We start from the raw sequence: 15,000 nt of genomic DNA on the forward strand, positions 1-15,000 counted from the left end.
TGGCGTGCTCAGCCACTTTAACGTTAATTTCACGAACAGGCTGTTCCGTTGATCAGATCAACTGGAACCCTCGTCGTCGCAACCGACAGAATGAAAGTTTTTTTTTAAAGTTAACAGTGCAAATCCTAATAATTCTGTAACAATACCTTTCTTTCCTCACACACACACACATAACCTACGTATGTGTGCGCATACGTATAGCCATAGGGAGGAAGGTAGAATTGGTAAGTGGGGCAAAATGAGTAATTTCTGTTTTTTTTTTGTTTTGTTTTTTTTGTCTCTGCCTGTTTTAAGCTATTACATTAAATGTACTGCATCGTCATTTTGTGTTGTTGCATCATTTTGGGGAGTAAAATTTGGTCAGCATCGTTGTTCTTTGAGAGAGTACCTGTCAGAAAACATTTTTCTCAGCTCTAACTCGATTGTAATTGAGATTGCTAATAAAATATGTGGATAATTTTTGGTGTTTATCAATCAATATATTTTTCTCTGTTGGATTCCAAGTCAATTTTTTCCCACACCCATGTCTAATTTGATCATTTTCAATTTTCAAAAAGTGATGTATAAATTGAGGCAAAATGAATAATGACCAATTTCAATAATTTCTTCTGTAACTTCATGATGCATCAGTATATCAGGAGGAGAGCCACTATAGCAGATTATGAAGAAGCTATAGAGAATATTTTTGAGTTTTTAGATCTTGTCGAATTTCGTTAATTTCATATAATGTGCCATTTTTCCATGATTCTCTTTCATTTGGCCCAGATATTTAAAATTTCTGTTGCATTTCTGATCCTTCTGATGTCAAAGGATGGATATTGATGTGTATGAGTCTTTTTCCAAACGAAATTCTGGAGAATTGAAGAGGCGAATTTACTTTATCTAATCTTAATTATTCTGCTCCATCTAAACTTGCCTTTTATATACTCAAAGAGAACGGAGATAATTTTCTGAAATAGCGTTTTGAATATATTGTAGTATTTTCAATGCATTTAGAAAAGGTCACTTGCTTAGCTAGTATGGTTTTGTAAGTCAGTAAACGTTTATTAAAAAAGGTTTCTTTTTTCTCTAAATCGAAAATGCAGTAAATGTTACTGTGTGCCACACCCCTATATTCATGTATATATGTAAATATACACGACGTATCTATCTATCTATCTATCTATCTATCTATCTATCTATCTATCTATCTATCTTGTGTATGTATGTGTATATACGCGCGCGCGCGAGCACACACACACACACACACAGTTTGATGAATTGTTTCAAGGTTTGATAAGTGCCAATGAAGATAATCTCTCGGCCCTTAAGTCACTTTTTAACTACTGCCGATTAAATAATATATATATTTACATGCGGTTAAACATATGTCCAGTTAGAGAGTAACCAATGGTTTCGCACCCATAAAGCACTAAGCTTTAAGGACAGCTCTCTTTCCCTCTCTCTCTCCCTATATATATATATATATATATATATATATATATATATATATATATATATATATATATATATATACATATATATACATATATACTATAGGCATACCTACACAAGTGCACCCCCCCCACTCAACTTTGTTTCCGCATAACTTTCAGAAAATGGATGTCTTTTTAAAGAGATTTTCTACAAAATATACTTCAGATGCTGTAAATTCCGATTAAATATTGTGAAAAATTTTCTCCGGAGGTGGAGAGAGGAGTTTCGGAAAATTCATACGAATCGGCTTTGTTTCCGCATAACTTTCAGAAAATACGTATTTTCAATGAAATCTTTAGAGAATATCTTTCAGAGTGTGTAGATTACGATAATATCGGAATGTAATGTGAAGAAGAAAAAAAAAAAACCCGAAAAATTGTGGGTATGCACGCATACATAATGGCACGCACCATATGTATATCTTCAAAATGAAACTAGAAATTTCGCAAAAAAAAAAAAAAAATGCGATGTGTCAGAATATAAGTGTGCGTGCTCACCATTTTTGTTTCTTCATATTAAATCCCGATACAATCGTAATCTACACCATCTGAAGGGTATTTGTAGAACACTTTATTAGAAAATAACCAGTTTTTTTTCTTTTCTGAAAGTTATGAGGAAGTAAGCCAACTTGTGTGAATTTTCAGAAAATCCTCTCCCCATCCCCGGAAAAAACTTTTCCACAACAATTTCCAATACTAATATAATCGTTATCTACACCATCTGAAGTGTATTTGTGAAAAAATTCCATTAAAAAAATATAAAAACATTTTCTGAAAGTTATGAAGAAATAAAACCGGGGGAGGGCACACTTGTGTAGGTATGTCATATATATATATATATATATATATATATATATATATATATATATATATATATATAGAGAGAGAGAGAGAGAGAGAGAGATACACTTATACAAATGCACAATATAAACACGTATATTCACAAAAAGTTATTAATGACTTCGAAGTTTCTGTCTGCATTTTGTATGGGTTAACAGTGCACATGCTTGTAATCGTGACATTCACTACTTAATAGCTGATGATAAAATTCATTGTAATTCAAAGAATCTGTACTATTTTTACCGAAATTTTCACAAACTTTTTATATAAATCGAAACTTTCCTAAACCGTAATTGCTATCTTATTATTTTTCTTATTGATTGTTAAGATTGTTCACCCCATGTCGAATAAATTTATGATCGAATATAAATCGGGACGACTCTGCCCGTTAATCAGATAGTGTTATTAGGAACTATAATATCTAATGCGATCGTCTTTTTTAAAGATCCTAGTATTTGATCTGAAAGAAGATAGGCTGTTATTTCTAACAGTTAAAATTTTTTTCTCGTAGGCACGTTTATTGAAAGTGTTCGTTGCAAGCATCATAGAAGTAAATTTAAGGCTGGACATAATTATATATGTACTTTCTTTGATTTAATCACAATTTACAAAAGTAAACAATATTGAAGCTATACTTAGTGAGTGGAATTTGTTAGATGTACAGAGGTTAACCGCGTGCGTGCGTGTGTGTGTGTGAAAATAAATACATAAATAAATACATATAATTAAAATTAAAAAAAAAATAAAGGCAGACACACCCCCTCAATTATACATAGCACTCGGATAAAATGGTATTTCCCTGTAAAAATATTCGAGGCAGCTGTTTATTACTTAGGCAGAAGTGCTTTAACAGTCAGACACCCACACGAATATCATCTGATACGTCGGCGAGAGGGTACGTCAGCAATGACAAAAAAAAAGTAATAATAATAATAATAATAATAATAAACAAAAATTATAACTTCTTAAGTGATCCAGCTTCCCTGAACGTCTCAAATGTCACAAAGCTTGAAAAATGTCATTCACTGAAAACTATTTCAGTGTCGTATTACGTTCAGGAGCGGATGCAATAACCCACAATTAGTTATACCTACTAACATCGCAGCATTAAGGAGATGAGACGGAGCGGAAGACCCCTCTAAGAAGCGCCTCATATCTGGCTTTTTCCTCTTGCGTCAGGACAAACAGTGAGCTTATCATCGGGCCTCTTCCAGTTGTCCCCGGACAATCCCACTGAGTGCCAGACTCGAGGAATATTTAATCCAGTTAGGGCTCGTTTAATAATTTTGTTGTGGTGAGCAAAGCAACCGGCATACAGTCTAATTCCATTGTGTAAGACATAGTTTGAAACTAGATGCCATACAAAATTGTGTACCGATGAATGTTTGCAAATACGAAATTATTATTTTTATATATATTTATAAACAGAATTAAATTCGACTGAAATACGGTGGTAGTAATGATTGGAGAATAAAATGAAAGCAGAGAAGAAAAATTTTGCTTACGGTCCCTTATTTACTTAAGTGTTAAACTAATAAAAGACGGAAGCAAAAATTATTGCTCTAATATAGTGGAAATATATGTTACACGATGAGCATTGTTATAAGAGTAGACGGCTTATTTTAAATTGGCACGATACAGAAATAAACAAACTAAACAAATCAGTGCCTTGGGGCTACACTGAGGAAAATGTCTAACATAGAAAGTATTGGAGGGAACTTAAGACATGAAACAGTTGGAAATGGATGCAAATATATCAGAAGTCCTGTGTTTTAATGTCACGAGTGCTAATCCATGGTGCCAGGATTTTGATGATGATGATTTATGTTACTTATCATCTTACGAATATATATAAAGAGAGAGAGAGAGAGAGAGAGGCCATGAACCAACAGGTTCTGGGATCTGATGATAAGCCGTAAAGCCAAGCGCATTGTGGACGTGAAATCCAGGGTAATCCCATGTGTATGGGATTACCCTGGATCTCACACACACAGAGTTTCACATAGAAGTTTATTCCCCCTAAAAAATATTCTTTAAAACATTTTCCCGCGCTTTGTGTTTCGTCTGCTGTTTTGGAACGAGTTAATATTCTAAATACCAAAGGTTTCGTTTTTGTAAAATTAATAATGTGAACGATCAAATATTAAAAAGTGATAAAATATTATACACACACACATACGTCTGTGCATATATATTTTTGTTTGAAATATTCTAAGCTGATAAAATTTATTGTAGCAAACCGAAACTATAAATAAGCCGGAAGTTAACTTCTTCATTTTAGAGATCAAAATACTTGTTGTAAAAGGTGTTTCCGGTTTAGTGATTGTATTTAATTGGCATCATCACTCATGTTTAAGAAGAGCTTTCGTGTTAAGACCCAATCGTCCTTAAAGGGTTCTGACAGGTATCAATTATTACTTTTGATGCTTCAACATGATTAGAATTCCCTTTGAAATAATGGAAATGTTATTTGTTAACTGTAGAAATACATCTTCGTAATGATTTCAAATTTTAAAACCGATTTAGTTTTGAGACCACGCACACAACACAGTACATTGCACTTTAATTAATCCCTTGCAAGCCGAAATATGTAAACTTGAAACATATGCTCAGCACACTGCTTATTTAAATAACTCGAACAGATATAGTCAGCGGTATTACACTTACCACACCAGCTGACATATTCAGCGAAACTCAGCATGGATAGTGTTTTCCTATGTTTACTAATTGATATAAAGCCATATATTTCTCTGTGTGTGTGTGTGTGTGAATTTTTGTTGACTAATAAATATTTTTGATAACATTTGTATGTAGGAAATATGTACTCTAGTTAGCTGTACAAATATACTTCAGAATTATAAAGAAGTGTCTCTTTTTATAATGTTCTAATATTTAAAATGCTACACAAAAACAATTCGTTCTGTTAAGCTGCAAAGAAATACGGAATTTCTTCGCTCGCAAAGCCAAACCATGGCAATAAAGAGGCTACTGCCATCATATTAACAACTTGGACGTTTGTCTTGGTAAATACCAATATAAAAAAATAACTATAATTAGCTTGTTTCATATGTATTAGCTCTGTCTGTTACATTGTATCAGAATCTATATGCAACTAGGAATCCACTCAATAAAGAGAAAAAGAAACTACAATAAAACAAAGCGTAAAATTAAAAGGGAAATTAGTTTTCTCCTTACCTCCCTTTGATTAGTATCTTCGATTTTGGTTCAAACTGTCAACCGCAAGGAAGTTTATTATTTCTAGTCTATCAAAAATCACACATACACAGATGGCTGTATGGGGAAGCGTATGAGGGATCTTAAAGCTGATATCCGTATGAAGGTCTCTAAATGCTCATAAATTCTCATTGATAAAAGTTATTAATCTGACAATTTCTATCAACTTGCCAAGTTTCTACACCATCTTTTACAAGATATATTGAAATGTAGATTTTGTATTCAAATAATGTGGAGTCTTCGTAAAATTGCTTCTAATACGTAAACTTAATCTTTTACAGCTATGAAAGTGTGCTTCAGTATACCTTACCTTATTAAGTATGCGTGTTGGTGCTATGAAGTTTGTTTTGTAAACCACATTGCTCCAAGTTTGATAACATTAGTATCATGTTGCTATTATTTTGTGTTCATGTACACCATGTACGTGGAATTTAATAAAACCTGTAGTACGTATATAGATATAAAATAACTATATAATATATATCTAACAGTATAACCCTGAGAACATATTCTGATACCATGTCACTACCATCTTTATTTCTCTTCCCACTTGCACCCTGATTAATCCCACCTACAATTATACAGTGCGACATAGCTTTGTATCTCTTCCCCCAGAAACCCATTCCTGCCCGTTCTTTCATACTTGAAACCTCAACACCTAGTATAAAGCCGTCTCCCACTATACTATACTTCTACTCAGTCAATGGGATATTTAGTCTTGCAAGTGACATGGTGATCTCACTAGTGTTGGTACCACAAAAAAAAACATCCAGTACATTCTGTGAAGTGGTTGTCATTAGAAAAGGCATCCAGTTGTAGAAACTGTGACAAAGCTTCATCAGAGCATAACACAATTCAATTTGTTACATCGTATTCAACCATTCAACCCATTTGGAAGACAAATGTTGGATGATGATGTTTATATATATATATACACATACAAACACACACTTCATTTTTCCATGTTTGCATGGGTTAGACAAATATGTTTTTGAGGTGTTGTTTTATAGCTAGATGCTCTTCCTGACACTAACCTTACCTATTTTTCAAATAAGGGGCCTCTTATTCCATACAACTTAATAGGTGTCAAGCTAATGGATGATTTGTCTATAGTTCTGACAAAAGTGACACCACTTGTCTGTTGCAACTTTAGTAGAAGCAAGCACATGTAAACAGGCAGACACACATGTGTATGTGTGTATCATCATCGTTCAATGTTTGTCTTCTATGCTGACATGAGTTGTATGGTTCAACAGGAGCTAGCAAGCCAGAAGGCTGCACTAAGCTTCAATGTCTGCTTTGGCATGCTTTCTATGGCTGGATACCCTTCCTAATGCCAGCCAATTCACAGAATGTACTGGGTGCTTATTGCATGACATTAGCACTAATGGAGTTACCAAGTAACTCACAATACAACATTCCTCTCAACCGAGGGTTATGTAGTATTGATGAAGGTGGCTTTATGTCTGATGGTTGGAGGTTAAATTATAAGAGAACGACCAAAACAGATGTCTTGCTGTAGAGGAGATACATGGTTACCCTAGCTGGAGAGGAGTAAATGTAGTGATGAAGATGTGTCGTGTTACTGGAAGGTCAGTAAAAGAGAAGTGGTCCAGATTGGTTGGATGGGGTGAAAACGTTGGTAAGTTTGTGAGAGTGTTTGATGGATAAAGATGGGGCAGAAGTGAATGGTGAACACAGGTGAAAATGTGGTCAGTGATGAATATCAGTGTGTGTGTATATATATATTTTATTATTTTACTTGTTTCGACCCCAGGACTTCTTCTTTTCTAAGCCTAGTACTTATTTTATCAGTCACTTTTGCGAAACTGCTAAGTTACAGGGGCATAAACACACTAGCATTAGTTGTCAAGTGACGGCAGGGGGAAAAACACAGACACATACTCTCACACACAATTTTTTTTATGCAGTTGTTCTCTTCCTTATACCTCACATGCACATAACAATGTAATCTCTCTTGTGCACTAATCTGATTCCTTTTATGTTCAGTTTTTCTTTCAGCTCATTTGCGCTCTATTATTCATGCATGCTTGTATTATGTAGAGCATGCTCACTTCATTTCTTACTAATTTTCAAAAATCTGCATTCAAGTCCCGCGTCTCACTATCATGCAACATTGTACTTCATACACAAGCATCATACAGTTGCCCTTCATTCTGAGAGAGAAGCCCTTTGTTGCTTGCAGAGATAAGAGCACCCTGAACTTCTTCCAACCTGTTCATACTCTGACAACTACGTTATATGAACTCCCACCCTTACAGCTAATTAGGTCTCCTAGGTAACAAGCTATCAACAACTTCTGGAGAGCTGCTTGTGCTCTTAGTACTTATTGACCCTGTGTATATGCCACGTGCAAAGTCTACCTGCTGTATTTGTCTACATGTGGTTCTACTACACCTTATGCATCCACAATTTACACTGCATACACCATTTGGAATTTTTACCTCTTCCTTTTCTATGCGCTAATAATGGCCTTTGCCTTAAAAGTATCAGGGTTTTCTCTTCTCTCTTGCTTATTAATACTTTAGTCTTTGCTAAGCTTACTTTGAGGTCAATTGTTTCTAGGTTTTGTTTTTATGCCTGAAATTTCTTTTCAAATTGAATCATCAATTAGAATTAGATCATCTGTATAGAGGACTTCCCATGGGTAGCTAGTCTGCTTCTTGATGTACCCCTTACCTTCATGCTGAATTAATCACTATACACATTACTAACTCTCACTAGTCAGTCACTTATCCCAAGTTTCCTCAGTGACCACCAAAAGACTCTGTCAAAGGCCTTCTCTAAATCAACAAATTCCAGCTATAGGGACTTACTCTTGTCTAGTTACTTTTCCTGCAGCTAACTAACTCACTAGGAAGATGACATCAGTGGTATTTCTACCTGTACAAAATTTAACTGCACTGTATCTATGTTAATTCTCATCCTAATCAATTATTCCTATAATTCTTTTACTAGCTTTCATATCCTCTTTCAACAATAGCTCTGTAATTTCCTCTTTCTAGTGTGTCACCTTGATTGTTGACAGTATATTGAAAGAACAGGTCAAAATCTGAATTAACAAAATGAATGTTATCGTTCACTTTCACTGTGATATTTGAGTATCAACATTGGATGGGCTAGTTGAGTGCTGCACACATACCATAGATGGTAAATTCATCATGAATATTAAGCTGACTCAGTAATATAATTAAAGATTAAAATGGGAAACCAAATACTCTGTCTGCTGTGGTAGAATATTGTGGCAGTTGTTCTGAGATAGCACTGCATGTCCCTTAGCTTGTTGTATGATGACATGCACTGGTTCAAATGGTGTGATAATGGGATGGTGACAAAAAAAAAAATGTTCTGAAGAACATTTTACATTCCTCTCTAAGAAATGTACCCTTTCTTTCTAGCACTCTGCACACCTCTATTAACCAACTTCTTTGCCTACTATTTGAATTCATTCAGCTCTTCTCTCCTTGCTTTTTTTCTGTCTATAATCAGTCTATTACTTATATAAAGCTTAACCATTCTTATTCACTTTTGTACTCCCCTCTAGTAAACACTTTCTGTGATGAGAAGTTAAGTATAAATTTATTTAAAATTTACTAACTGAAACTGATTTTCTTTGTAATGATTCTATCCTTGCAATATCATAAAACAACCTGACCAGAGTGTCATTTCATAGATTGAAATAGCTTAAAGTTTTTACATTTATTTTCAAATAATCTGACTAGGATGTTAAAAGCTAAACAGTGTCAGAGATGCCCAAAGCTAAGGACAAACTAACTACATATCCTTTGAAATGAAATGTTGATGTAAATTGGGAATCATCATCTGTTAGTGCAAGGAAGTATATGAGATGTGAAATATAGAGACCTTGAAGAGACACTGATGAAGTGGTTATCCATCAACATCTCTGATGTTAAAATTTTAAGTGTTACTGTCAAGCTAGCTAAGTACATGGAATTTCAAAGGTACTATAGTGTGGTTGTGGTAATTTAGAAATAGCCAGGGAGTGGGTCATAAAAAAATTGCTGATGGTGAAGCAGGCAAATTGGAAGGAAATTGAAGTAGTCACAAAAAGTTAAACACCTTAAGAGTGAAGAAATTCTAGTGAATAATGGAAATGGAACTTCCTTTGTATATGATTGTAAATTAAGTAAGGAATAATCTTTTGGCTTATGTTGTGCAAATGCAGGCAGTTTACCTCTTTTAAAGTTAGTGGTGGTGAGGACCTCTGCATATTTGCATGTTTTGAGACACAATGCACCACCTATCTGTGTATTCTTACAATTTCAAGAATTTGTGATTCAACACTCATATCTTTCTGCAGTGCATAATTTACTGCTGGTGAGGTGAAAGTGATACTAATTTTGAATAACACACCTACTCATTCTGATGGTCACCAACTTTTCAGTAATGGTGGTAAATTAAAGTACATATTCTTATTACACGATGATATCTCCATAATCCTATCAATGGACCAAAGTTTAATTATAACCTCCTAGAGATATTTAGATGAAGCTCTTGTGGCAGTAGAAAGGGACCCTCTTTGGGAAGATGCATGGGGACAAAGAACTCTCTGTAACATCAAGAACTGTGAACTCAAGTTTGAAATATTCAATTTAAGAGTTTTGTAGAAGCTACTAAAGATTAACACTCTAATCAATATTTGAAAAAAAAAAAAAATGATATGGATGTACAATATAATTTTGAAGGATTCAGGGTAAAACATTTTCATAGTACACTCTTGAAGGTAGGTGAAATAGCTGTTACACATGAAATTCCATATGGGGTACCCAGTGTAAAAAAGGGACACACAAGATGTAGTGGGATCACATGCAAGTGAACAGAGAAGGTAGAATTTGTGACCAGTAGATACAGATGGCTTATAAGTAATGAGTACACAGTAAATAGATTCTGTCAAATGCCCAGAAGGCTCTCTGGGAGTAATTGATAACTTCTGTTACCTGTATGAAAGGTGATGATGGAGAAGATGAAGATTATATACATATATGACTATAACATTCAATCTGAAGGCAAGTGCCTGCCCAAAATCGCATGCAGTGGGATTGAGTACAAGACCATGCAGTTGCAAAGCAAACTTTTTCACAACACAGCTTTCCATCCATCTATATACCTGATACATATATCTGTTTAGCACAAACACAAAATATGCATTCGGTGTTGTTTGTGGCTGCTTTATGCTGACATCAGTTTGAAAACTGATTGTTCATGTTGTCTGTTTTTGTCTTGTAACTTAGTGGTTCAACAAACAGAATTCAATAAAATAACGCTGAAATATATATACTATACTGAGTTTGTAACCTGTATATTTGTGTAAAATGACATATATTAAAAAACTGTCATTTCTTATTTCCAGAATAAGCACATTTTAATACACAATTATATAATACTTTCTTTTTTATCTGATTTTGAATTTATGATTTTAGGAAGAAACTCAGAGCTGATTTAGTTAAAGCTTTCCCGTCTTTAGATGAAGAATCTCTTGAAGAATTATGTCCAAGCAAAGGCGATGTTTCTGTTATGAAAATTTCTACACACACTGGGGAAATTGCCTTTGTCTATTTTTATCAGAGAGATCCCCTTGTGTTTGAACTCCATAAAACGTTTTATCCAACAGGTGAGCCAGTTCTTTTGTGATTTTTGACTTCATTTGAATTAAAGTTTAAAGATTGTAGTCATTATTAAATTATATAAATTGGTGGAGCTTCTATTTTTTTTTTTTTGATTGTTCAGTATTACAAATAATATGTCGTTTTTTATCCTACTCACTTTTTGCTGAAATTCATCCCCACGCCTTTGAACATGGCCTTAGGCCCAATTCAGAGAGCTTTGTGAAGCTACTGGAGACTGGTCACTCGCTGGCTTGAGAGAGTTGCTGCTGGAAGGCCATGTGTGTGGTAGCAGGATTCAGTTACATGCCATACCTCCAGAAAGAGTCAGAAGTAGTTGTCAGAGAACTTCTACGACTTCATCAGCCCCAATTTCTGACCTCTTAATTCCCTTGGTTGTAACCCCATAGATTACTTCATGTGAGATATGGTTGAGAAAGACACCATCCACTTTTCCTGCAACACTGAAAGCTGAGCTGATGGCCAAGATCAAGGAGGTGTTGAAAGATCTTGATGAACATAATGATGATGATAAGATTCATAAATTAACTTTATAAATACTATCTGGATTAGATTTTTAAAAAATTAACTATTTAGCATTTAAACCAGCCATGTCTGGCGTATATATTCTACCTGTTTTATGTTCAAACCAGCCAGATCTGGCCTTTCACACCTACCTTCCAATCTCATTCTAAAAGTAAATAATCACATCATCAAAATCTACAAGCTACGAGATGATACATGACTACAATGTGAATAAATAAGCATTACATTTGAAAAGAGTAATCTGAATGCAAAAGGGTTAATCTAAAATGTGTAAGAGCTTTCTCGTATTTTAGTATATTTTATTTATGAAAATATTTAATGAATTAATTGTAATAAAGATTTGTTAAATGTGACTAAAGTAAAGAAAGAAAAAGACAGACACACTCACTATTTGATTACACCAGTTATAATATATGTTAGTCAATACTAAACTGGAGAATTATTTGTGAAGAATATATACTTTCATGGATGAAGTGTTAAATATTGTACAACTTTTCCTTAAAATGTACAGAAACATATTTTGTTGTAACATTTAAAAAAATATCTTTTACAGTTTACCTTCTATGGAAGCACCCAAAACTTCTGGAACCATTTACAACATGGCCTACAGTTTTCACAAAGATTACAGGAGGAGCTGGTAAAATCAGTTCTTTTCTTTGGTTCTTTTTGTATATATATATATTTACATCAATTAGTTAAGTGGTTCTCAAATTTCTTTGTGTTTACCACGATTTTCATCTATTCATCCCTTTTATTTGTATACTATTCCTAGAATGCTTGTTGAGGTAGAGTCCTCAGGTACCTCCTCTGTAGGGTCCTTTCAGAAACAACCATCATTACACTTTTCAGCTGGATTCCCAAGCATGACCAACTGAGATTATGGACAATATCCAGCTATCTCATTCATGGTCTACCCCTATATTTCCTGCTTGTCAGTCATCTTTAGGCTCCATACTTCACACCCATACAGTGCTGCTGGCTAGAACAAGGGTTTTAAAAGTTTTAGCTTGATGCTTTTGCTAAGGGCACAGCCTCTCCATATTGTATTGAGTGACCTGATGACTGATCTTTGTGCACCAAGTATTACTCTGGTTCCTTGGTTGCAGTTTGCTGTTTGGTCAACAACAGAGACAGGTACATTGAACTTGTCAATCTGGGTTCTAACATGACGACTTGGAATTATGTGGTAAACTACTCAATGTTAAATCATATTGTTTATGAGTTACTGGTCTTCTATTTTAACTTTAAAAAAAGAACAAACTTAAAATTAAAATGTTAGTCTGAAAATTAACTTTAAAACACCTCAACTTCAAAGGTAATGGATTTGTCTCTTTTATTTTTAAGATTTAATGCTTCCTGGTGTAATAATGAAAGGAGATGTGTTCCCATGGACCTTCAAACATATAAAAAAGGGAGACATTTGTTCTGTCAATGTTCAGGGCAACCAGTAAGTATGTTCAGTAATTTTGAAGGCATGTGGCTTAGTGGTTAGGGTATTCCAGTTCACGTAAGGTTGTGAATTTAATTCCTGACAGTGTGTTGTGTCCTTGAGCAAGACTCTTTATTTCATGTTACTTCAGTTCACCCAGCTGGCAAAAATGAGTTGTATCTGTAATTCAAAAGGGCCAGCCTTGTCGCATTCTGTGTCACACTGAATCTCCCTGAGAACTGAGTTAAGGGTAAGTGTGTAAGTGTGCTCAGCCACTTGCATGTTTATTTCATGAGCAGGCTGTTCTGTTGATCTGATCAACTGGAATCCTCATCATTATAACTGGTGGTGTGCCAGTTCAATAATTTTTAAAGCTTGAATTTATGGCAAATCATGAAAGCTTGCAATAAATCATTTCAAACAAACCTAATAATAATGTTTGATTTTGTTATTATTGTTATTGTGCAATGGGTTTGAAATTACTGAGGATGAAAACTGATACAGCAAGGTAGTTTTCAGAATATTTCTACTTAACTATTTTTCAATGCTTTATTTTAAATATGTTATTTATTTTTCTTAAATTTATATATAGATTGATCATCAAATCCTTCTTTTATTTATTATGTATTCATTCATTAAAGAAATTTCCCAATTAATTTTCTAATATGCTCTGATATAAAACTAATCCTTTCATGTCATTGTTTTGTCGTGTTGTGTTGCCACTGTTTCATAGCTTTAATTTCACAGAAGTTATATTAAATTGTGGGTTAATGCTAAGCTTCTAAGCATTTGTTTTACACCATAGACTTATTCATGTTTATGTGATGCATCTTTTTTTTACTGATTGCTGCCAAAATTTCTAATTTAAAGCAAACATGACATACCAAGATATATGAATTGTTGTTACAAGACATGACTGGAAAGTGAATAACCCCAATTTTTATCAATAAATTTTTAAAAATACCTTTCTATAAAAATCTAATTTCCACCCCACCCAAACACACCCAAAAATGATTTTAACTCAACAGAGACTACATAAAGGCAAAACTAACTCTAATGCATCACAGTCTGACATTGGCTTAGCTGGCCAAAACTTCGGAGTCACTGTCAACAACATTCTTGTATAAAAATAGTTAATATATGTGTGTATATGTATGTATAAAAATCTACATGAAATAAACTGTTATATTTATATGATATCATTTTTTTTCCCTACAGATCTCCTTTGGCTATTGGCAAAATGCTGATGTCTGGTCTTGACATGTATGAAAGTGCTATGAAAGGGAAGGGGATGACGATTCTTCATTTTTATGGTGATGAACTCTGGTAAGATAGACATTAAATTTCTGTTGTTTGTTTTATTTTTATTCACTTATTATTTTTAAGAATGTAATTGAAGTGTGTGTGTGTGTGTATATATATATATATATATATATAGATATAGATAGGCGCAGGAGTGGCTTTGTGGTAACAAGCTTGCTTCCCAACCACATGGTTCCAGGTTCAGTTCCACTGCATGGTGCATTGGATAAATTTCTATTATAGCCTCGGGCCAACCAAAACCTTGTTAGTGGATTTGGTAGACGGAAACTGAAAAAAGCCCGTCGTGTATATATATATATATATATATATATATATATATATATATACATTACAGATGTATATATATATACATGCATGTATGATTATGCACTAAAGACACATACATTGAGAAGTTGGTTCTGTATCTAAAGAATTAGTCAATGTATATGAAAGATGCTGGTTGATGATAAATGTTGAATGACGGACATACTGTAATATGTCAGCAGTGAATTTACAGGAATAGAGTATA

General features: G+C 34.0%; 1 protein-coding gene across 4 annotated transcripts in view; it reads left to right on the top strand.

Annotated features, from left to right (window-relative positions):
- Positions 1–15,000, top strand: part of LOC106873301 (eukaryotic translation initiation factor 2D) — a 46,935-nt gene that overhangs the window by 17,803 nt on the left and 14,132 nt on the right. The window contains exons 1-5 of one of the 4 annotated variants that reach the window (XM_014920610.3): positions 4,634–4,719; positions 11,012–11,202; positions 12,294–12,377; positions 13,085–13,187; positions 14,388–14,495. In XM_014920610.3, the coding sequence (XP_014776096.1) occupies positions 4,664–4,719; positions 11,012–11,202; positions 12,294–12,377; positions 13,085–13,187; positions 14,388–14,495 (542 nt within the window). In that variant the 5' untranslated portion in view covers positions 4,634–4,663. Of the gene's footprint in view, positions 1–4,633; positions 4,720–5,518; positions 5,656–5,835; positions 5,970–11,011; positions 11,203–12,293; positions 12,378–13,084; positions 13,188–14,387; positions 14,496–15,000 lie in introns of those variants that run through there. The other 3 variants (XM_014920614.3, XM_089365832.1, XM_014920613.3) reach the window with 3 other exon arrangements.

This window comes from Octopus bimaculoides, chromosome 18 (assembly GCF_046866305.1).
Source record: "Octopus bimaculoides isolate indiv1 chromosome 18, ASM4686630v1, whole genome shotgun sequence".
NCBI classification, from domain to species: domain Eukaryota; kingdom Metazoa; phylum Mollusca; class Cephalopoda; order Octopoda; family Octopodidae; genus Octopus; species Octopus bimaculoides.